The sequence below is a fragment of the Anopheles merus genome, chromosome 2L, assembly GCF_017562075.2.
Source record: "Anopheles merus strain MAF chromosome 2L, AmerM5.1, whole genome shotgun sequence".
NCBI lineage: Eukaryota > Metazoa > Arthropoda > Insecta > Diptera > Culicidae > Anopheles > Anopheles merus.
The window spans coordinates 31,603,745-31,628,562 of NC_054083.1; the positions used below are offsets into that span (position 1 = coordinate 31,603,745).

The window sequence follows — 24,818 nt, forward strand, 5'->3', positions numbered from 1 at the left end:
ACAGAGCCACAAAAAAGTGCAACAACATAAGACTAAATTAATGTGGGAAAATGTATGCCTTCTTCCTCCTGCTCGTAACTTCAAGCTGCCTCTCCTCCCCCGGACAGCGAATGTTCGTTTGGCTTGTCTTTTGCAAATAAACACGTGCTCTTAGGATCGGGTTTTTGAGTTTTGTTTTTGTTAAGCGTTTGTATCCATATGTGTAATCCACTCTTTTTTAAACGCTCCCTTTGCCGACCGTTGTTTTTGCTGGCGGTAGGGGGACTTTTCTCGGTGTTATTTCCAATTTTCCCTTGCTGGGTGCTGTTTTTCTCCGCTCTGTATCTCGCACTCTGTCCTTCACACAATTTCTTGTGAGGTTTGGACTACACTGAGGATTGTGGCATGTTTGTGGCAATTTGTACGACAAAGCCTTCCCGTCCCGTGCGCTCTTGGTGCGCTGTGATGCATATCTATTTTTCTCGGACGCTCGTAATCGGGTTCGGGTTTTCGTTTCATGTCATTTTATGATATCTTGCGTGTTGTTTGGTCTGGCGGTTTGGCTCCCGGCATGCTTTAAGTGCATGTTTTCAATGTATGAATGTACATTCGTACCGGTAGCAATGCAGGACAGCGTGTGTGTGTGTGTGATGGGAAAGATTAACAAGTCGTTCCCTAACGAGCCTGTGAGGAATCTATTAATCCGGTAAGAGTGTTGGTGCATTTGTTGCTTTTCTGCTGCCATTTAAGAATTCCATCGACAAGCTTGTTATGTAGATGGTTTTCTAACACGCTGACATGCGGGTTTTTTTGCTCTGCTGTTTTGTTGTCTCACGTTGCAGCTTCCCTTGCGTGTTCGTGTGATCTTTTTTTGAGAGAGGGGTCGAAATTTCCTTAAGTATCGCTAATGGACGGAACGTGCTAGAGCGTGATGAGCACTCCAATGGTGTATGGGTGGATGGTGTAGAAGAAGACACCGTACGCGTCATTGCATTCTTACTGAACGGTGCACCACTGCATGCGTTCCTGACGCTCTGCCAACAACTACGTAATGAAAAATGCCACATAGGTATTTAACAAGAAGAGAAGGTTCATTCGTGTTTCTATTCTTGTGCAAATATTGCAAGTCTTCATATTTGAATAATTTTTGCTCAATGTCTGGAAAAAAAAGATAGAATACGAAGGACTTTTACTGTTATGTTTTGTTTGTTTAGTTATTTTTTTGAAGAATAATTTCAATAAAACGTTACATCTTATTAAGGCTCTTCGAGGACTGATCAAGCATTGATTTACTACGCCTGTCGAACAAAGAAGCAATTTAATCTTCAAAGATACGACTTCTCCGAGGTAATTTTTCATCGAGTGCATTAAAGGGTTATTTATTCACTATTTTTAGATGCATTTCGCCTGGAAATTGCTTCCAGACGATGATGCTGCATCTTTTCAAAGCGTTCTTTTAGTACGTGAAAAATGTGTTTTTATTTTTAAATTATTGCCTCGGTATCATCCACTGAGCTTATCATCTCTAAAACACGCTTCGGGATTTATCAGGCAGGGCACAAAACAGAAATCGGTTATTTATGTTTTTTCCTGTGTTATTTTCCACCCCTCACACCATGAACCTTATTTTAGTCATCAGACGATTTTAAAAGAATCAAACTCGGTTAGCAACATCTGCTCCATTTCACTTCTTGTACCCGAGACAGCCAACTGCTTATAAATGCTCTCCAGCATTTTTTGTTCTTCTCTCTCGTCGCCCCTTTTCGATCGAACGAGACGTGGAACGATTTATTTTTATGATGACATGCAAAGGAGCAAAATAAATAACGAAACCCTGATTGTGCAAAAGCAAACCGGCGCGGGGCGAAGGGGGGTAAGCGGTTTGCAAAACGGTCCAAGATGTCAATGGGCAAGATTACACGTGCGATGTATTATACGTTCGCCCAGCTGTACCTCGCCCCATAGCTCCGACAGGATAAAGTGATAGAGATAAGGAGAAAAAAGGCACCTCCCGAATAATGTACGTATCCCGTCAAAGGACGAATCATTACGCAAAAAAGGTTTTACGCGTGCAGGTGAGCGCGAGCGGTAGGACAGGATGTCTAAAAAACGGATGGCGTAAGCGAAAAATAATCGTTCCATATTTTTTTCCCAATAGGTGGGGTGCTGGGGGGGACGGGACCAAAACGATCGCACCGTGGTGGGAGGAAAAGGCGATGATGAGGTTGTGAATTTTGAATATTTACATTTTCCCATGTTTAAAGCGCAACGCAACGGCAGGAAGGGGACAAACAGTGTATTAAGATGATGGAGTATTTTGCTGTTATTTGCATATGTGCAAGAGATTTAATGTGTGTGTGTGTGTGTGTGTGAGGTGCTTGTTGTTGTTTTGTTGGTGGGACGCAGTAGGAAATGCAAATCATCACATTTTCCTAATTTATTTCCGCAATTCGTGCGTGGCACGAGGCAAGCAGCGTTTCTAACGGCACCGGTTTTTGTTTTTACTCGTCAACATTTTTACCGGCATCGAACCGGTTAGTGAAATTCTAAGTGAAAGAAGTTCGCTGCATCGCTCAAAAGCAAAGCAAAAGGCGCAAGCATAGGAGGAAGCAATGGCAAAAAAGAAACCTTTCCGCGCAAAACAACACTTGACGACGTAAATTAAATTTTCATCTGGTGCCGCGCTTTGACGTGACCCTCGAGCGCCAGAAGGTGGAGGATAATTTATTTAATTATTCACTCGAACGCCGCATACAGCCGGGCCTGTGGGGGTGTGTTTGTGCATGTGTGTGTGTGCGTGTTTTGCTGGTGGTGAGGTTGTGTGACGGATTCTGGCTGGAAAGTTTCCAATTCTGTGGAAATCTTTCACCCTTTTGCACCGAACCAGCACCCTCCAAGAGCAGTGCGTCCACCGGCAGAATGTGCTGGTTGCTGACGAGAACGTCGATGAAGTGCTCCGTTCGTTTCGGGATGGTCTCGGGTATGATGGTGTCGAGGTCGAATGGTTTTTGCAGTCAAGTTTTTTGACCCAATTTTGGTGCGGGGCAGTTTATCTTAGCACATCCCAGCCTTTGCCTTGCACGCACCCTCGCACACACCCGTGCATATCCACCGTTTGATGAGTAAGTGTATGTGAGTGTGGGTGTGCGTGTTTGGTATGAAAATGGTGTGATGGGAAAGGCGAACATTTCTAAGTTGTATTTTTGCAGCTAAAACAAAATTTGACCCCATGGGTTGCGAAACTGGTATTTCGAAAAACAACAGAATGGAATTGGTCGTTGTTGGTGTTTTGCTTGTGTTTGGGCAAAACACTCAAAAATGCTTGAAGAATGGTTTTCGTTTTCTTTAGCACTTGAAAATACATTTGCGAAAGTAACAAATTGGTTGATAAAAGTAATGATAATCCTCATTGCAGTCTTCTCTTGTTGGTGTGAACAAGTGTCTGAATTCTTCTGAGAGTTCGATCGTAGCACATAAACAGGGGCCACCGAAACTGTTGCTTGCCATCGTGTCGATCGTAGTAGCCTTTGAGAAGACACAAATCGTTACGTAATACCGGTTTGACTCAAGCACACCTCAGTTACAATTTATCATTTGCCTGAAACAGAACGAAAGTGTAAAGATCGCTGCAAGAACTCAAGTTTCCTCAAACTCAAGATAATTTCCATATCGGTTACTAGTAGTACTAGAAGTAGTGAATCTCCGGGACTGGATTCCGTCTCACCGATTTCCTTTTTGCAATTCATGCACATTGATACGGTAACGGAACGAATCAAGATACTTTGCGCGCGCGTGTGTGTGTGTTTGTGTGTGTGTGTGTGAGTGTGTTTGAGAAAGCGACCACCATCGTTGATGGCGTACGATACGGTCCTCTACCGTAATGCCGGAAACACAACATTAGATGAACATTTTTCGTCCGACCGAAAGAGCGAACCTGAAGACACGACATACACGAAACACGGCACGGTAAGTTTCGTTCGGCCTACTTGAGACCGTAACCTCCAGAACGGGCAGCAGGGCCAGATTAAGTTGGTACGGACCCTTGAGACGGGTGGTGCAAGTGCTGTGCCGCGCCGTAGTAACGTAGGGAAAACTATACAACCGCTCCTGCACACTTCCCCGTTCCGGCTCGGCTTCGTTTTCGGCTAGATGAGTGCATACATACACATGAAAGGCCTTTCGCTGGTACGATGAATTATTTTATTCGTCCGAAGCGCAGTCGCACCCGTCCGTGCAGTATGGGAGCGGCCCACGAAGTCGCCACTTTCGGGAGTTTGCATATTTTACGCCGTGCTAAATCGTATCGTGTACCGCATTGCCTATTGCACCGGTGACGTGGTGAAGTGAAATGGTACGCCGCGGATGTCTCATGTCAAGCACTCTCTCTCTCTGTCCGGGCTATAATATTGAGCATTTTTTCGGCGGAAAGCAAATTCGTAACTGACCCTGGTGGGGCCGCTTCGACTAACCTGGTCGACTATCCGTTTGACCTTACGCTAAGCGAGCGGGATTTATGTGGAAGGGTTGTTTCCCTCTATGATGGTAATGTTTTTTTTTTTACTCTGAGTTGTTCCCCCGACTCTGAGTTGTTCTGATTCAGCTCCATGTTGGCCGGGCTTAGCCGGCTGTTGTTTTCCAATCAATGGGCCAGAATGAAGTCTCCTTCCCCGAGGGCAGAGAGGATGTGTCCGGCGTTGTATGAAGTCATTAGGTAAACATATCCCGGTAAAAACATATGCCCGCTCGATACTCGGACACACTGAACGCTGGTCGCCGCCTGGTTGTTTGACTGTGGTGGACATTCCCCATGCCAACCGTCGTCGCTTCCGAGGAGTGTCCGCTTTGGAGGGTCGCCGAGTTCCTAACCCGCTGCAATACGCTGCCACCGAAACGGGCCGAATTCACGCTCGGCTGGGTGTGAAATATTTCCTGCGGTAGAATGCATTACATCCTCGGCGCTGCGGGTCGATATGTGGGCAACTGGAAGGGTGGGGTAGGGGGATGTTTTGAGCAAAAATGTATGCACTTTTAAGTGAGAATCCAACACGGCAAACTTCACTCAGCCTGGATGTGGATGTGTGTTGTGAGGGTGAGTTTGATGCGGAAAAACGTTATGTGGTTGGTAGCGGGCACCGTGAGCAGAGCGCAGGGAGGATGTCTACAATTAGCGATGAATTTATTTTGACATTTATGAGTTGTTCGCACCGTTCCAATGTGAACTGAGATAGGGAAAAAGTAAAGTTTTGCTGTTGTGTTGATGTTGCTGATGACGGCGAACTTTCTTTACGATCATTTCTGATGTTGATCTTCTCGCATCGCTACTTGCTCGTTTGGATGCTGCGGAGGTGCGCTGTGAAGACTGGCTTGGAGAGACGGTTTAGAGCGCTTCAGCTTAGTTGTTAAAATCAAAGTTTGTACCTTTCCGCTGAGTGAGAAGTTGTCGATTTAATTTACATAAAGTCTTTCAAAAGGGGTTCAACAAAAGGAGCAAACTTTATTCAAAATAGAGATTTAAGGGTGCAAGAGACTATTTGTTTGAAATTTGTTGTACATTAATAATGTAAAGGCTTAGAGATTTTGTTTTAATTAAAAATGAGAACATGATTAAAAAATTGTCTTTCACCAATTAGAGAGCCTTAGGCAAGTTCCAGTGAGTTCATAGTTCTGATTTTGGTAGCCATGATGGATGGAGATTTCTATGGAGATTGGCAGATAGGCAGTTATGGTTGCTAAGGACTTCGTATGAGTTGCTAAGTAACTTTGGAATCCCTAGCTGTCAAATGAGGATTGGCCAAAGTACAATGGAACGAACCGTCCTGTAGCAATGTATGGACCTTGACCTTAAGTCAAAATTATACGAATCGGAATTTCGCGGGCGAATATAACCAATGTAAAAGCCGTCAACTGTCTCTTTTCCGCGCCTACAATCCCAGTTTCTGTTATTTCGCAACTGCGAGATTCCGGTTCGTGTACTTTTGGCCTTAGAGAATCTAGACAGCCAAATCAGATGTGAAATTAAGAGACATTTGTCATGGGCATGTCGAAGATACACATAATGAAGTATGGAATATGACGGAACTGTTCAAAACTGTTTGAACTTTGCTTGAAATAAGACCTTATATATATTGCTAGGTTTCAGAAGGCCCAAAAATTACCTTTTCCTAGTAGTAAGCGGTAGGGCAGCATTGCAGTGATTTAGTTTTTCTGCTAACCATTTTCCCATCCAACATAACATTACCAACTTTTCTACCTTATAATCAATGTATTAAACTGTTGCGCCCTAACTTACTGCAACTGCAAAGCTTTTTAAGCTACCCGGTGCACGTTGCTGTTGCAGTGCACCAAACAAATACACACACAGACACACGATGCACCAGATCACACACGCCGGACCCGCTTTCAACTGCATGGTCCGCTAACCGCCATTACGGCTATGAAATTGCCCATACGTAATCGGATCGTTTAGAAGAAGCCACGAGTCTCATTTAAATAATAACGTCCGCGTGGTGGCACGGAGTTTAGTTTCACCCGCATCTTCCTCCTGGTATTCCCCCATTTTTAGCTGCTTCGGGACTCCTTCCCGCCTTCCCGATCTGCGTCTCATTTGCTGTGTTGTAGCGCTAGCCTTTTTGCACAAAACGATGAATGAATTGAGCGGCGGGAAGAGAAGCCGAAGACGATATTCGTTAGCAGCACCATTGTTAGCCTGTGCCAAGATTGGCCACGGTTCGCTCGCGGAAGACAAAGTGCATCGCTGTGTTGCATGCGTACGTAGGGACGGGGGAGTGGCGGAGCAAGGGTAGGAATGGGTTGCCATAAAGCAACCCAGCAGCGTGGCAGCGATCGTCTGAGGCAGATAGCGGTGTGTGATGGGTGAAAGGAAGCAGTGCAGCCCATTAATCAGCGCCCGAGAATCTCACACAGCAAAGACGGTTCTGAATAAAAAAAGCTGGATCCACAATCTCTCTCCGCTTTCTTTGTCGGATGACGGGAAAGCCCATCCACCAGCGACACCGGGGAGGAAGGTTGCTTGAAACCCGGTGGAGAAGGTTGGTCACTACTCGTAGCCCATGGAGCATGCAAACATGGGATATAAATACAACCGTCACAAATGGATGGAAGGAAAAGAAGGGGTCTTAGGTTATTTGCTGCTGAACAAAACGTTGACACGAGTGGCATGGAAAAAGACGCGATGAGTCTAGGGAGGGCAGGGCAAGAGCGTACAACTTCATTCTTGAAATGATGAGGTACAGCAACCGTCCAAAACCGGGAAGGTTCCCGGTTGACGGTTGACGCTTGTTGATGCCCGTACACCGCAGCGCTAACGAGCTGGAACCGTCATGTGGTAAAGCCCGAGCGGAAGAAGAGCCTCGGCGAGAGCAAGATGCTCCGCTGGCAACGTGTTGACGGCGTAGGTCATGGTCGCAATAGTCGGTCCACGGCGCGTACGCCTTTAATCGTACGTACGATTTCGTGTACGAATCCCGCCCTGTTTATTGTACGCTGACGGGTTGGCCAGAGTAGCAATGCAAATCATTGGGACGGGTCGTGGTCGTGGGTGCTGGTCGGTGGATGGATGCTTACTTTTTGTTGCTGCATAAATAATGAACATTGGGAAAATGGGGCTGCGCTGTTGGACGCGATGCACTTTAAATAGTTTGTCTGTGTGCTACGATTAACAGCTGTCTTTTTGGGGAGCAAAGTCATGACGACACACAGTGTCATGTTGGGTTTATGCTCTTCCAACACAAGGATCAATAGGGCATGAGTTGAATGATATGATGAATAGCTGTACTTGTAGCTATTTTTGGTTCAGCTGAGCAATTCTTTACAATGAAATGAGCTTAGAAAGAATCAAATTGCACTGCTGTTTTTGTAATGCGGTGTAATAGTAGTATTTCTTCTGACAGCTACTCTGTGACGTAAAATAGTACGTGAATATTTGTACCGCTGCTTGTAATCTTGCTAGTGTAGTTAGATGAAAGAAAATTAAATTTGTTTCTTCCCTATCCCGGGCATAATTGATGTTGCAATTCTTTTCAATCTGCATTTACACGTCAGCGTTAACGAACAAGCAGCGAGTGTCTGTCCAGCCCGCCATCATGATCTAAGCTTAGACCATAAAAAACCTACCGGTGACACCTTCGCTTTCGGTTCTGGTATAAAATTTCCTTTCTTTTACGACTTTACCCACAGCATGCTACATTTTACTACTTCTACCCGGGCGAAGAGACTAGTAAATTCGCCAAGTACCGACCTGGCCTCGTAGTGATCCTGTCACATCAGGTTGCTCCACGTCTTACGCTTGTCAAGTTACGCGAGCGCGCCAATGCAGGATGGATGTTGCAGTTTCGATGAAGCGTCTCATTTGCAACTTTCTTCTTGTCATGGGCTTTGCCGCCTGTATGCCTACACCTGTTAGCTTCCCGTGTCCCGTACGGCTTTGGGCCAATCGGCTGAGTAAACAGCTTTTTACGGCCATGGAATAATCAAGCAGCCCAACTGGCGGAACGTTTCGCGCAATGCTGCGCTGACGAAGGGAAGAAACGCTGCTACTAGTGTGCTTGCACAAAAGTGTGATGTAGGGGTTTTCTTTTTTTCCTTTATGACGCCATCGGATGAGTTATAAATGGTGGGATGACGGTGGAAAATTTCCTTCCAGCGTTGCAAAGTCGCATGGTGTTGGATGTTTCGTGAAACTAATTTAATAGAACAGGAACTGTGGAGGAAAATCCTTCCAACACTTCTACCGTAGCCCAGAATGGTTTTTTGCTGTCTACACAAACGGGCATCGCGGTTACTGTGTTCCCAGTGTGCCATCCGGCAAGCCGCTCAGTCCGTCAAGTGCGGTCAGACCGCAGTGGAGGATGCCGCGGGTGGTTGCTATGGTTATTCCCGTCCAATGTAGTATCTCCCAAGCACACACACACACATACACATCGATGTCGGTGATAAGCCCCCAGAGAGGAGGGAGTGTGTGATCCGAACGTTCCAAGCGCCGGGCAAACATTGGTCAAGGATTGGTAAACATAAATTAAAAACATGTTTGCATGAGCGTGCAAGTGAACTGGAACGGGCAGAAAAATGGGAACGAAAAAAAAAAACAACCTTTCACCCACTACTACAACGCCAGTAACGCATAGGGGACATGGATTGTGGCGAGCGGTAGGACGGGAAAATACTTCAGATCGGAAACGACGACACAACACCACGTGCAGTGAATGTGCGGTGCATAGTTGGCTGCCTGCCGGAAGCAGTGAAACATGAAACAAAAACGCCCGGTTATGTATCACCCGTCACACCTACGCGGTGCTAAGTGTCCCGGGGTACGTAGTTCGCCTAGGACGACGGGCGCTTAGCATAGCTAGTAGTAGTAGTAGTGCCCTCCGGGGTCGGTGGTTAGCGAGAGAGACCGAAAGAGTGTGAGAGATATTGCAGTCTTATCAATGCTATATATTAGGTTTTTTTCGTTGTTGCGTGTTTCTCCTTCTTCGACTGGCCAAATAAGCTTTGCCCGGGCGCGGCTCGAATGTGCCAGTCAACGTTCGGTCGGAAGTGGAAGTCCTGTTCGTCGAGGGTGGGGGTGCGTCCCAGTAGTCGTATCGGCGTGCCTGATCGGTTCAGTAAATAAAACCAATGTTTATCGATTATCCTTCGCAGTTCCCCGTGGCAGTTCGAAGAGGATTGTTTGCTTTAGCAAGGCACGGGTTTCGCTTTGCGCCATTCCATTCCATTCGCACTACAGTGGTAGGAGGGAGGTTAGAGTGTGTTCGTATGTTATTTTATGGAATGCTTGCAGGTAATATTGCAGTATCGTATCGTACATTGGAGATGGCATTTTTCTGAGTTTTACTAAACTGGAACTGGATGTACTTACGGTCAGTTGGTTTCTCAGCAATCAGCTTGCTCGCCCTGGAGCTACCACGGCTAAGAGTCGCACTGCTGAAAGGATAAATTTTAGCATAGGAAATGGCACAACCTTAGGTCATTTGAGCATTTTCCATGAGCTTTCGCGTGAGTTTCTACCGGGAGAATAAAAGCAGTGCGCAGTCATTCAAGACGCTTCGTAATAATTCCTGCCCGCGGTGTGACTGGTCGCAGTAAATTATCATAATAGAGATTGGATGTTGACACCGGACGGAGTGGAGTTATGAACCCCCGCGTGCGATTCGAATTTGTGCCTTCCTTCCAGTTGGTAAACCATTTTTCTTTCAACTGCTTTTCAACTCCGTCTGCAACTTGCGCGTGGAGCAGCGTATTTGCTGTAGCTGGTTGGCACAACTGGCTCCGAAAAGGTCAAGGAAATGATGGGACAAGTTTTCGAGAAGGTGAAATTTAAATATTTATTACTCATCGGAAAACTATAGCACGGGAAGAAGAAGGTGCGTCTGTATTTTCTCTCTCTAGCAACAGAGTGGATGAGACGAGCAAAAAGTTGGGCGACGGTTTTTTTCATTGTAAAATTTTTGCATGAATCAATTTTCCACACAAAAGTTGGTAATGGATGTACATTTAATTTGGTGCTGCTGAACTTTTGGTGGTTCTGTGTGCGATTTACTTGCGGTTCGGGCAGAGTGAGAGAGTCCACCGCAGGAAGATGAATCGATTGTCCTGGCGGGTGTGTTGACGGGCTGGTGAGGTAAATGTTATGAAGTATAACTTTTGGACTGATTCATAGTATATTTATGAGGGTTTTTTTCGGCATTAACTTAATTTTTATATCCTGGTTGATCAAGTGGAACAGTACACGACCTGAGTCACGTTTCTGAAAAGCTACTGAGGCATTTTCATATAAAATATTTTAAAGTTTTTAAGCGTGATTTTGTTTATATGTTTTTGAGAGTGAAATGTTTAAACGCTCCTTAAATTTTGTTTGCTTTTTAAAAAAGTTGCAGAATGCTGTTACGAGGGAAAATCGAAAATTATCTGATGGGATTATTGTTCACTATTGTATCGATTTAACGTGATTTTGTTACATTCGGAAGGAATTACAACTTGTCTTTAATATAGGTGGACGTTTTGGATTTCCAATATATTTTTTGAACTTACATATACAAAATTTACATATTTAAACATGTAAAATAATTAGCTTCTTTTGCTGGCATCTTGCCATGGGTGAAATAAGAGTCAAAACATGTACCAATTATTAACCCCCTTTATGGGCGATTGTTGCACGCGTGATGACACCTGAAGTAGATGAGCGAACAGTTTGATCCTGCTGGGCACAGCTTTGCTCAATGTTCGGCTCACTCGGTTGGAAGCTGCACGACCATCGGAATGTTCGTGGTTATGTGGTTTGCGGTCCTTGGTACCGGTTGAACCTTGGCACCGTCGTGTTACACTGCTGCTCCACAGGAAGCTCCACATTTCCAGACCGAAGCCTCCCGGTGATGGAGCTGCAAAAAACGCAAAGTAATGCAACAAATGACAGCTCAGCGGGAGCCGGCGAGAGCCGAACAGTGTGGGGCTTGATTGTCTGTCTGTCTGTGTGTGTATAGCAGGCGATTTGACATGGTTGGATGCGGTCGTTCTGAATGTCGGTTGCGTATCTAAACCCAGCAAATTGGAGTGAAGTGGAGCAATTCATATCTTCTTTGCCCACGAAGGGTTTGATAACTTTATTGACGATGAGTTAATCGCCTACTTTAATTTGACATTTGACAATTTTCGGACGAAAACTTTTTTGTTTCGTTTAAATGAATGCAAGTATTTCTATGAAACATTTCAATTAGTGCGAGTGCAAGTTGTAGCAGCAGAAGGATTTTAAAAATCTAACCATGATTGTAGTAAATCTTCTACTCCTCCCACTACCTACCGCCTGCCTTCCTTGGGCACCCTATCTGCAGGACAACTTCCCCGTGCGCTCGTAACAATAATCGTGACGCTAGTTTTTAATAACTACTTCACTCATTGCAACCACGGTACGCTCTGCCCGTTCCATCCACGCTCCGTTCACGTCAAATGCCAACGTCGCGGAAATAGAATACGTGACATTCCGCTGATACGGCTGCCGACGCACTGTGCCACATGCGCCGCTGGTTGGCCAACACAACAGCCAAATCCTTGCACCAGCGCTCCGGCCCCTTGCGTTGCCATTGTTGTCTGGAGGGCGATGGCTTAGTTTGTATTATTAACGGCTTACCTCGTGGCAAGGTGGTGGCACGGATGCCTTCCCGTGGACGGGAGAGCGAGAGGGTGTGGGGGCAATAATAATGATAATAATAAAAAAAGGATAACGAAGCAGACTGTCAAACCGGCGGCAACTGGCGGCAGCATCGCGTTGGAGAGCTCACCAACAGTCGCCGATACAGCTGGTACGGTATGCTGTGTCTGCGGCTACGGCAGGACGCGCAAACATTACCACCACGTGGGCCGGTGGGCGAAGGGGAGCTAACGTGTGCGTGCGAGTGTGCGATAGAAAATGTTGTCTTATTTCTATTGTTTTTTCTAGCTGCTGCTGCTTTACATTCGAGCCCCCCGTACGTAGCGAGAACTCCACGCGCGTGAAAGCGTTCCTTCCGGAGATGATGTTTGCGGGAGCCTTTGGGGGGCTAACCCGCGCGTTCTCCCCCTTATATGGTTTATGTTTGAGTGCGCACGGCAAGAATGCACCACACAGTTTGTCACCGAGTTTGGCGTGTTTGGGTGGAATGTGAGCTGTTTTTTGTTGTTGTTGGTTTTTTGATGTCGTTGTTTTTAGTAATTTTGCTCCCGTACTGTCCATGCTTCTCGTGCGCGTTGTACATCATGCTCATCAGTGCTAGAAGCGGCTAAAGCGTCGCATCTCGTCAGCGAACGGGTGGCAAGCATGCACACGGCGGCCAAGGCTGTACACATTCGCTTCGAGTTTCGTTTATAATTCATAAATGAAATTGTATACAGTTGTCGCTACCGTTCATCATACGCGCCTCGGACGGGGCACAGCCCCGTATGTCCTTCCCGGCGATGGATGTGGGTCCGTTTTTGCGGCCCCATCGCCCGCACTGCAAGGCGTTCGGGTAGAAGAAGAAGTCACGTAAAAGGGCGACCATATCGGGACCGACCGTTCGACACTTTCGACGCGCACGGAGTGCACCCAAGTGCCCATCCCAGCGGCTCTCCCCGCCACGAATAGCCTTGGCAGACGGTGGGGCCGGTTCGACAAACACTTGCCACCCGCAACCCGCCCAAGAGACAGAGACCGTGCGCGCTGCGTGTTTTGCATGGCCGTTTTGTCGCACTAGAATTTAGGAGACAGCTGTGTTTACCTCGCTGTACACGGAATACATTAGCGCGCGCCGGGTTGTGTCGCAATATAGGGCCGTCGTCCGCGTACCCACCGCCTGTGCCGGTTGGGCGTTCACGTAGGATTTTGTCGCACTAGCAGTGTGGCATCCTGCGGTAGCTTCTAGCACGAATAGAATCGAACATGAGCCAGAGACGCAAGAGAGAGAGAAAGAGAGAGAAAAAGAGATGAAACGGCGAAGATAAATAGAAGTCTGTTTTACGCTCCGGTCTGAATAGAGATCGTCTCCACTTGTGCCGTCCATCTTGCTCGCTGGACCGTTCCGTTCAACCGGTCCAAACGTTGGAAGCTAGATCACTGTCTATACTCTTTTACGCTTTTAATGAATTTTTATTGAAAACCCGGTGAAGCTGGCCGCGCGCGTGTGTGTATGCACAAGAGCAGCGAAGAGGGTGTGGAATATTTATTCATGGAACTTGCTTCGGCCCCGTCTATGGGGCACGGAGGGGCGCAAGTCCCTGCCCGTTCAGGGTTTAAACTTTTATTCATGCACACTTTACTCCAGGACTTGAGTAGCGTGGTTGTTGTTTCTTAGTCACTTTCTGAAGCTGGAGAAGAGAGCAAGAGAGAGAGAGAGGCGGGCGTGTGGAAAATGAAAGAAAAACCTGCGGACAATCTAACCGGCAATCACCACCAGCGGGAGATTGTGAGTGGTGATGGTACCGGTGTGAATGTAAATGCAGCATGTTAATCAAAGACAAACCGCTCTTTTGCTGTACCTCATCTCTCTCCTCCACACCCGCCCGTCTATACACTTAATCTCGCACTCATTTCACTGTAAAATTACTGATGCTTTTCCTTCGCTTTTCTCTCCCGTTGTTTATTTACAGAAAAATGTTCATCGGCGGTCTCAGTTGGCAAACAAGTCCAGGTAAGTGGAACGTTGGAATTGAACTCCCTTTGCCGTGCCGTGTATGCGTCCGTATAATGACGGTGGGATGGTAATTGCAAGATTAGAAAAAGGTCGGTGCTGCTGTGTGAGTATTACGCTAGCCAAGATGGACACGGTCAAATGTGTCCCCGTGGGTGGGATTATGCTTTGCTCGGCATAGAGATGTTATGTTTAAGGAAACCACCCCGCCTGTTTTAGCTCATAGGAGGGGCGACAGGTGGCTTAAATCTTACCTTAGTGTTTGTGTATACGTGCGTTTGCATTATTTTGAGCAAGTGACGGAAATTAAATTTTATTTACAAGCTTAAGTCCAGTTATTTGGGCTAAGTTTTGTTTTAACTAATGATGTAATGATAATTCATGGTTTTTATGTGTCCTTGACTCGTGTGAGATGTTGTGGCGTAAAATAAAGTGTACTTAGATATATTATTGTTTAATAATGTTGCTTTACTTCGAAGCAAACCTTTTGAAAGCCAGACCTTTTGCTGCTAAAATTCTTCTCTTTTTATTTTTACGATTTTTTTTTAAGTTTCAAGTCACATCGATTCTAGATAGGTGTTACTGTTTCGTGATATAATTGAAAATCTGTAAAGAATATAATGGATATATTTGGTTTATAAACTAACCGTCTTCCCTTATATTCGTAGACTTATATTCGTCTTCTCAGTTATGGGTTCCATTGCTGTCACAGACCTCTTTGGTTAAGACACAGACACAGGATAGGGTTAGTTAAGAAAGTTAGAAAGCTGAAATTTTCATTTTCCATAATCAATTGACAGTTGCTTTCCATCATGTTTGTTGTCGACAGTCGTGCACAAACAAAGATAGATTTCTAAATTGCTTCCTTTTTAATTTTCTGTTTGAAATGAGTTGTAATAGTTTTAAAATACCGTTTCAAATTTAAAACGTTTTTAATCTGTCTTGATGAAACATATATAATTTGGTGATAAAAATAATACAAACATACCTCGATTATGGAAATCAACCATTTTTCTGATTGAAATAATCTAAACATAAAATCAGAGTTTGACGAATGGTTTCGTATGGATTGTTGATAGGATTTCATCCTCCAAATGTTAAGTTCCATGTAAATAATTGGGTAGTATCGTGAATCTACCACAGTTACCATTGTTGTCAGATAAAACAGCAGCTAATTGTTATTCACACTTCGTGTTCGAGATAGACGATATGGGTAGTTAGAAACTGTATAACAAATTAACTAATAATAATCTCGTGATCATGTCATAAACTAATAGCAACAATTCTGCATAGTCAAAATAGTGGAGAAAATAAAAAAAGGTAAATTAAGTTTCCTTCATAAATCGTGCAAAAACATCCTTTTTTATTGTCACGATTACAATCACACAGCTTTTCGTTTTTAACATACCGCCCTACCCCAAAAATGTTTCCAATACCGCCGACTGGTTTACAAGATACGACAAATTGCTCCTGGAATGATGTTTCATCCGGAGCAAAATTGAAAATCAAGCCACATTAACATAGCCACCCAGAGAACCGAAATGAACCTCCCGAAGGTAAATCTTGTCGGATGAGAGCAGCAGCGCGGAGCCAGAAATGCCGACCCTTATTCCCAGCAGATACACTATTCACCCGATGCGGCGAAAACACGCTACTACGTGCGTTTACTCCAACTCCTGAGCGTCGAAAAATCGATTCGTAGAAGGACGAAGAAAGGGGACTGCCACTGTGAGTGGCTTTTGCACACACGAGCACCGGGGGTGAAGCCTGCTGGTGGTGCACGGGGCAAACCTGAGCCCCGGGGGTCGGAAAGTATCAATCGTCTTAGAGGCTAAGCTGCACGAGGTTAGAGCCACGCGGCTCGATTGCACACCTCCTGGTTCCGCTAGACAGCGAAGGCGTGTGATTGTCTTGAACGATTTCCACCGTTCCCTTGAACGTGTGCGGCGATGGGGTGTGTTTTATCGATGAAAGCTCTTCAAAGCTATGGGGGAAGAGAGTGGTGGAATTCATGCGCTCCAAGGCACGTTCCTGCTTCTCCGTGCTACAACCCGCAAAAGCGACCTAGTTCGCCGTTTCGAGTGCTAGGTGTGGTGTGTAAACGTAAGCAACACTTGCCCGTTTGCGTTGCCTGGGTTGCCTTAAGCAGCTACTATCAGGTTCCCTTTCTGCCACTGAAAACAATTCAATTCACTGGCTGCCAGGGGGTCGTAGATTCACTGTTGCAAAATTGGTACCACCATCGGGTGTGTGTGACTCCTTTTGCGGAGCAGGAGTGTGGTTGTGTAAATTTTTGAATATTTTATCCCCTAAACGATTCTGTCGATTTATGTAAACACCTGAAAATGGGCCTCAGACTCAAGCACAGGCCCTCGGGGGAAAGCAAAAGAATTTTTTCACTCACCTTCAAATTTTGATTTCTGTACAAGTTCTTGTTCCTTGTTCTGGTGTTTTTTTTTGCTCGACAGCCAAATCTGCCCAAATCTGCCCTTGGCCTCAACCAATGGTGTATGATTTTTTCTTTGCTCTTCTGCAAGGTTGGTTAACGGTGAAAATTGATGGATGATTGGCGAATCCAAATGAAATTTTCGACTCGTCGTGTGTGGGTGTGTGTGTGTGTGTGTGTGTTGTGTGCAGTGTAGCTGCTGTGATGGATATTTATTTTTCCATCTGATCGGAAGAGCGGGAAATTTGGCGTGAAACTGATCACCTGCGGCTTTTTGCGATGCTGCCGACGTTTATGTGCAATGTGAGAAGCAGAGGCCGACTCTTTTTCCCCTGCGGGTTGGTGAAATTTGTTCTTCAATCACAATCGTACCCCGGTGGGTTGACGATACATACTTTTTTCCAATGGAAAAAAACTCAAATATTATTTTATTTTATACTCTCAACGGGAGAAATACGGGCTATTTCGATGGTAATGATGATATGCTTTGGAGGGCGAAATCATTCAAGAACCAAACTCTACAGAGAATTCAATAAAATATCTCATCTGGCGGTGGGGTGTGTGTGTGTGGAAGGTTAAACATTGATCTACTCCACGCTGCCAACACTTCCTTACACGACGATGGGTTGAGTTTTTGCTAATATACACCCGTGAAACGTAGCCCGGCCAGCGACAGAGGATCCATGGTACGCGTTTTCATGAGTGTGAAGCTTGCGAAACTCTTGCACCCGGTCGCGCGGTTCATTGAACCTCTCGCGGCCAGAATGGAGGCGAAATAGCAGCAAGTGTGCACCACACAAAATCACTCCAGTATACTAGCGCCACAGCCCAAAAACGCGAACCAGTCGACCGCGACGAGCAGCAGTGTAGCGACCGGGCGAAATCGCTAATTTATTGCACACGGTTGCAATTCGGTTCCGTACATTATATCCTCATCGATTTCCGTACCATAAACAATGCCTCGGCCCAGCCGTTACCACCACACCCCACGCCGGTGGGAAAAACAACCAACCGAAGCCGACGCCACGGATGCGGGCGTGTGTGAGTGGTACTTTAAGCATCGTTCCCGAGCCTTCGCCCGTCCTTTTGGGCGGGAGTCTTTGCCACAGTATGGTACCGGTTTCCAGGGGAAGGCTTTCCCGGCCATGGCAGACGGTTAGGTTTGCGCGTTCTGTGAGCCACATCCAGAAGGAGGAAACAGCAGCAGCACGGTGTGCTAGAGTCCCGTGCGCGCGTGTCTCGACGTATCTGACAGCCCGCGGAATGAACGGCAACCGACCGGCGTAGCGTAGGATAATAAAACTGCGCGCGCGTTGCACTGCAGGAGAAAGGAGGCCGCCCGGAGTGTGAGGGGAAGGAGGAAAAAAACAGAACCAAACAGTTGGGGCCAGTTTCGGTAGCGCGAGGGCATGTTTTTCCGCACTATTGGTGAGAAGCAGGTCCCATTTGGCATATTTCGATATTGGAAAGCATACTCGGAGGGGTTTTTTGGGGTTTTTACCGATGTTTTTATTTCTTCATGCTGCACGCCCGCGCCTGTATGACTACCTTTGAGTTTTGTTTTTCACGTGGAACATGTATTCGGAATATGGCAGCGAGTGTGTGTGTATGCTCAAGGTCCTTGTCGAGCTGGAGTAGTATTGCGAAGTTGTACCGGATTCCAGGAGAGGGTCGGAGGAATCTCAGCAGTGTGTTTGTTTGGATTTATGGCAGATGAAGATTTTGTTGGCAAGGTGAGGGGCAATGTGTGAGGTTCGTTATTAGTTTCGGATCCTTGTCTGGCGTTGTCCGAGTGCAGGTTATCGTTAGGATGCAGAGGGAATGTGATTTTTAATTGCAGCAAAGCTCGAAATGAGAAATATGCGACTCTATTGATGTTTTTGAGCAGATGTTTTTATAGCACTTTTATGGTATTCTATGTTCGATGTGTTTGGGATACAAGCATTGAGGTCTGAGAGGTTGAAAAAGTTAAAAAAAATGTAATATCAAATATGTTGAACCACTGCATTCTAGATTCTAGATATCTGTTCGGCACCTCAGCTCATCCAAAACCAATCTCTATTGACCCGCCAAACTCCGGGTAATGCTTTTAACGACCTCTGATAACTTTTCGACATTCCTAATCCATCGCACTACAGCTATGTACCCATTAACAAACAGCACAATCCATTGTGCAAATATGTTTCCAACCAAGCTTCCAGAGACCAAACGCTTGGCCGTAAAATCAACGACGACATCAACTTTCACCCCTCTCGCACGTTACCAACTTCCCAAGGAATTTCTCGTTTTCACACCAATCCACCGGTTAGCCTACTCAGCCGAGCCAGTCCACCCAGAGAAGCCAGACTGGATTATGTCAGCTTGTGTACACTTTGGTTACGCTGTGTCAAGCTTGCATCCGGATATCCGTCAAGTGGCCGCCCGAACCCTCACGGGGCTGTGCGGTGTGTTTTGCCATTAATATTCTTGAAACGTGCTGGCCATTCCCGAGATCAATTAGAGTGGCCAGTGGTCTGAGTCCTGCAGGTGGTACGACGGTACCGTCGACATGGCATCGTTGTGTGCATTGATCGCGGCGTGTTGTGTGCTGTCCGACTTAGCCTCATCGAGGCAAAGGATGCTCAAATTTTAATGTCCCGTTTGTGGTATGGTACGGTGGAAACTTGCTGGTGGACGTGCGGAAAGAATCGTTTGCCCCGCTGACGCTCGCTTCTCCACTGCACTAATCGGTTCTGGTGCGTGTTCTGGTCGTCGTGAGTGTTAGTGATGCAAATATTTTCGCTTATCGCGCTTTAGCGTTTTTTGTGTGGGTGTTGTTGTATATTCTCGTATATTTAAGGTGCAGTGTCTGACGGTAGTTTGGAGGACCGTTCGTGTGTACGATATATTGATTACTTAATCAATCGCGCTTTGCACCACCACCACTAATGACCAAGCGGAAATAGGAAGCCAACGGTCGAAAAGAAGCGGAGGCCATCGTCCGATACCGGGGGCCAGAAACGACGCGGAACGGTTCAGTGCCGCCCGGCTCTAGGCTCTAGTGCGCGCCATCGAATGTATTGGCTATTTAATCGAATGTGCGAAGCAGCACACGATCCTGCTCTCCACGCATGGACGGCAAACGTTGCGTAATTTGTGTGTCCTCGGGCGGAAAATGTGCTGATATGAAAACGCGCGCTGCACGCGCTTTCCGGCCGCTCCCTAACGGCGGGGTCGTTTTACTGTTTCGTTTCTGGTTCTGCCCGCCTGTTAAATGTGTTCGTTCCGTTCGGCGCGGTGGACCGCACTATAAAAGTAATGCGATTTTCTGGCCCAGCATTCCTGCGGGGTTTTCTCAGGTGGGCATCAGTGGGAATGTGGTTGAGTTATGCTTTTCGCGTAGGAAACACGACGGTGTACAAGCGTTCCGGTTGGAATATAAATTAGCAGATTGCACCACCAGTGGCGCAAAATTAATTTCCATTCTCGTTGGATGACAGGCACGCCTTAAACGGTTTAAGCGTTATACGAAAATAATGGGAATGAAACTAGTGCGCTCTATCAGCAAAGGATTCTGGGAAAGAGTGTTTAAAGGGATTTATATGTGACTTGGTTTTTTTGTATTCATCTCCTTTAATCAAACCGTGCATATCGAAAAGTTCAAACACAACTGCCTAAGACCTTTTGCAAATGAACGATAATTTCTGTAGATCACTTCATCTTAAGACGTTAAACATTGGCCGTTTTAATGGCTATTGTTTGTGACAACAAATCCCCCGTTTTAAATCTTCCATCTTTGGAGATTAATTCTCAGCACAGCCTATTGAACACAATAAACCGTGACAACTTTCAACGGCATTCAACTGCATCCATTGGACAGCTATTCGCTAATCGTTTATAGCCGTTTCTTGGAACTCCCCAGTTTTATCGGTTCGGTTCGATGGCTCTAAACAAGCGGGCAATCCACCAGAAAACATGAAACGTTACGGGTTAATCTGTCTCGTGGAAGAGAACCTCGATTATTACGCAGCGTGAGAAGGATTTGTCTCCATAAACTAATCCGTCGGTGACAGGATTCTTCTATAGCTCCTTTCAAGTACTCTTTTCATTGCGTGCTGGCAATCTTGCCGAAAGTGAATCGTTTATCATTACCCTCTCTGATGTTTGGATCAGCCAGTGTTAATGCCATCCCAATGAATGATCCTGGGTTTATTGCTATTTTTGTAGTTTGTTTTTGTAGCCATTCACCTTCTTAATGTTTGTCACCGAAATACCAACATTCCCGTGCGTAATCGTAAAAGTTTGTGGTTAAATTGTGTAATTAATGGGCTGCCTCAGTGAAGGGACAGCGAAAGGTGTTTGTTGAAACCGATTGGAAACTTGCTTGATGGTGGGGTGCTACCACTGTTCGGAAGTGTTAGATTTAAAAACTCATTAACGTAACGCTTTGGCTTCGGTAGTGGATTCGTCTTAAGATGGGCTTGTCACATCAGACACATCGTCATCAACCACCGAACACTAGATCAGCCTTGTGGTCCTAACCTATAACGACAAGTATCCCGGGCATTTCGTACACCGAGAGTGTTGCCACCGCCCTGAATCGGTGCTCCCTTCCGTACCGGTGAGATTGAGCGGTAATTGCGTTTGCGGGAGGTTAATTAACCTAAATAAATTATGTCGACGGATGGACTCGTCCTGCTTTGTTCCGGGCCTGTTTGTGTCATTAATTTTCCGCGCTACACGCGCTGGTCGGCCCTGTCATCCGGAACTGCCTTTAAATCTGTTTGCTGAAACGGTGGCGGGGGCGCAGTCGTTGATGAGATAGAAGGACTGTATTAAACTATGACTCTGGAAGGATGTATGGAATGATATGGGTGATGCAATGCCTTTCGGTGGTTGTTTTTAGTGTTTGAAATTGTGCGAAATGTCCCGAAAGATATGGTAGCACCAATAGTAGCGAAAATTATACTTTTTTGTTTATTTATGTAGTCGGAGCGAAGTGACAGGATTACCTAGGATTTTGTGTGATTTTTTTTATTAATTTACGCTTATATGACTGTCAAGCTAGAAAATTCAGATTATTTTCTGCGATGTGTCTTAATATCATGTAATGCGATGAACCCGCTTTTAATTTTTTTATTCTACAAGACATATTTTCTTTAAAAATTGCTGTCCTAGGGGCTCTTTCCGTTTGAAGTTCGTAGGCTGAAATTTCAGCCTGTCTGCTGTTTGCATTGTACAGCAGTATTCGAGCAGCTATCTAAGTGAGTATAATATACAGGTGGGCTTATCCCAAGGTGTATGAATTTAGAAGGCTGAGTTTTATCGCTTCTGCTTCTGAATGAAGATTTTAAGAGTGTTTTGAGTATTCGTCAAGCCTCCAGAAAGCTTTTTGGAGCAAAAGTTTTCACTCGTTCTGTCAAAAAGTGATGTTCAAAATTGGTTATAAAAAATGCTATGAGACCACCTGGACTACATACACTTTGATTCTAGATTCCACCACGTGATCTCTTTAATGAACCTTGGCATAAATGTAAACAACACCGTGTTTTCGAGCAACTCGAATCTAATTCTAGCTTTGTAGCTAGAATAATCTAGACTGAAAATTTCAGGCTAGTTTTTTGTGTGGTTTTGTATGGAGTGTTTAAATGATTTCAGCCTCCAACTGTCAAACTCCATACAAAAATTAGAAAAAAAAATCAATTGCAACAACAGTAATTTTAATCCATGTACAAGAATTAAAACAGTTATTGTTATTCGACGGTACCTCCCTCTCATTTAAATCATTCGTACATTCCTTCATTTAATTAATTCCTTCCCATAACGTTGATGCAATAACTTTCACTTACATTTATGGACACCTACATTGTTCCTCGCGCGTTATGGCGCAATAAGACCGGCGCAACCGTAACGACGGACTGGGGTACTCACATTCCTAGCTATTTGTTCTGTCTTTGTACGAATATCGCACTGGATATTACGATTACAGAAAAGCATAAAACAAAGAAGAAAAAAGACACTCTCACAATATCTTTCTGCTTCGACTGTGCTTTCGACTGTCGTAAGAATTACCAACCCCTTCGCATTGTTGGCGTGCATTTTTATCAAAGATTCCAACTCAACGGCATTACCTGTGAAGGAGGGGGCCAAGACAAACTGAAAAAACGGTATAAAAAAACGAGCCAAAGAATGCAAATGGTTCCCAATCCTTTCTGGGGGTGGTCTCCCTTGTTTGCGTGGTTTTGCTATGCTGCAAGCTATGCAGAAAGCCCATAAACAAAGGGTGAACGTAAGCGTTATGTCAACTGGATTAAAAGTTCTCCCTGCGTGCACTCTTGTGTGGGCTTTTTTTTGGCTCTCGAAATTCCTCCAACAGCGAGATATATTTATGAGTCGCTTCACTTTCAAACTGCCACCTAGACGAACTCCAACTGCTCAGCCAGTCCTAGACAATACGAACCACGCGGCATGATTCGGGTGGCGTATGTCACACTACGGCAAATGATGGCTACGTGACGAAATGTAATTAGCATCCATGAGCCCCAATGGTTCGCCGGCCCGGGCCCGCATCTGTCGCGGGGTGTTGCGTTAAGGGCGAAGGATGACGATGTGTGGTGGGCGGCTTGTTTTGCCAGTAGGAATGCATCTAGCCTTCCTTTGCCTTTCGTCGCGCTCGGCACTACGTCGTGGTTGCTGGCTGTGCGTTGGACTGGCTGTTTTCAATTATTAAAAGACGCGTCGACTGCACGTCTCGTCACGGTGTAGCTGCTCGTGTTAGGCACGCGGGCGTGTGGCTGAGTGGTGTAAAAATTGTGCCCAATCCCAGAGTGGGAGAGCGCATTCGCAGGGGGCCAGCCGTGCATAGCTTTGTCTTAAAACGCTACCCTCGTTGGCAAACATGAAAAGCGACGTGTACTTTTCATCAACGCTCGGTGTGACGTTCCGGTCGTTTTTAGGTGAAAGACGACATCTTGGCTTGCACCACCGAAGCTTTGAAGCCGCCCTTTTGTAAGGGGTCGGTTCGGTACGTCGGGTACCTAGCCGCCTTGGTCCCGGGATTGCCACCTTCCGATTATGCCCGGACACGCCAAACTCTTGCGGTGCAACGGGGAGATTCGCGTGAACGAGCGTGTTGCGCGGCTGAATCTAGCCGAGTGACAACATTGTTCCTTCCATCGCCGCTGCAACCGAGAGCATCAAGCATCATCCGAAGGAGGTTGTACCCTGTGCCGGCGCGTACCCGTCCTGGTGCGAGCATCCGGGCGAGGTAATGACGTAATGGCGTCTGAGAGTGTGCTCCATGGTGCAGCACACTGGTCTCTCTCGACGTTGGGTGGCGCTAAAATGTTACTGAAAAAAAGCGAAAGAAAAGTCATCATCGGAATGAGGTGGTGAATTATGACCCGGCTCTTCGTCATATAGGGACAGAGGTGAAGCGCATGGTCCAATGCACTAGCAAACACACAATGTGGGATGTGGGAAACCGTGCTGGGAAGGAAAACGTACGGGAGCGGGGTACCGTGCCAGGAAGCATAAATGAATGTCTAATGACAGCCGAGCGCGCAATGTATGAGCAACGTAGAAGATGGGATGAAACGTAAGGATAACACCCTCCTGCTCCTCCCGTTCTAGACTTACGTTTGACTTTGGCAGGCTCCGGGTGAAGCGAGCAAAAGCCCTCGTTTGCTTGGGATGATTTGTTAGTGGCAACTGGCGAACCGAAATCAACCTTTCTGGACGAGACACATGCACACATGAAAACACACACACACGCGCACACACGTGATGAATCCTTTCTGTGTAGCGGGTGATAAGCAAACGGTTGGATGGAGAGTGTTGCGGATGCGACGGAACCGTTTGATGGCTGCACACACACATGTTTGCATGAATGTATGTGCTCGCTACGTGCAGAGACGGGAAGGGATGGGGGCGATTTTAATTTTCTTCGAAAGACGGAACGACCGGTATCAAAAGTATGAAAAGAAAAGTCGTTCCGATAGCATCATCGCCGCGTGGCTCGGAATAGCTGTTCAGCCTAATGGCATGCAGGTTGGAATGGGTTATTGCCTTGGTGTTTTTATTTTAATTTTTACCATCAATGCCTAGTAATAACTACGTTTGTTTATGTGCGTGTTGACATGATTTTATAATTTTAAACGTTATTTTGATGAGAATTTGAATGAAGAAATCTTACTTACGACTATCAGTTTGTTACGGGACTTACGAAAGCAGTTTGTGGTAGTTCAAATGAAAGAAAA

General features: G+C 45.9%; 1 protein-coding gene across 12 annotated transcripts in view; it reads left to right on the forward strand.

Annotated features, from left to right (window-relative positions):
* LOC121592988 (RNA-binding protein Musashi homolog Rbp6) overlaps positions 1-24,818 on the forward strand; it is a 621,310-nt gene that overhangs the window by 77,860 nt on the left and 518,632 nt on the right. For 11 of the 12 annotated variants that reach the window (XM_041914978.1, XM_041914980.1, XM_041914982.1 and 8 more), the window contains one exon: positions 14,095-14,135. In XM_041914978.1, coding sequence (XP_041770912.1) covers positions 14,095-14,135 — 41 coding nt within the window. Of the gene's footprint in view, positions 1-3,518; positions 3,946-14,094; positions 14,136-24,818 lie in introns of those variants that run through there. The other variant, XM_041914985.1, reaches the window with a different exon arrangement.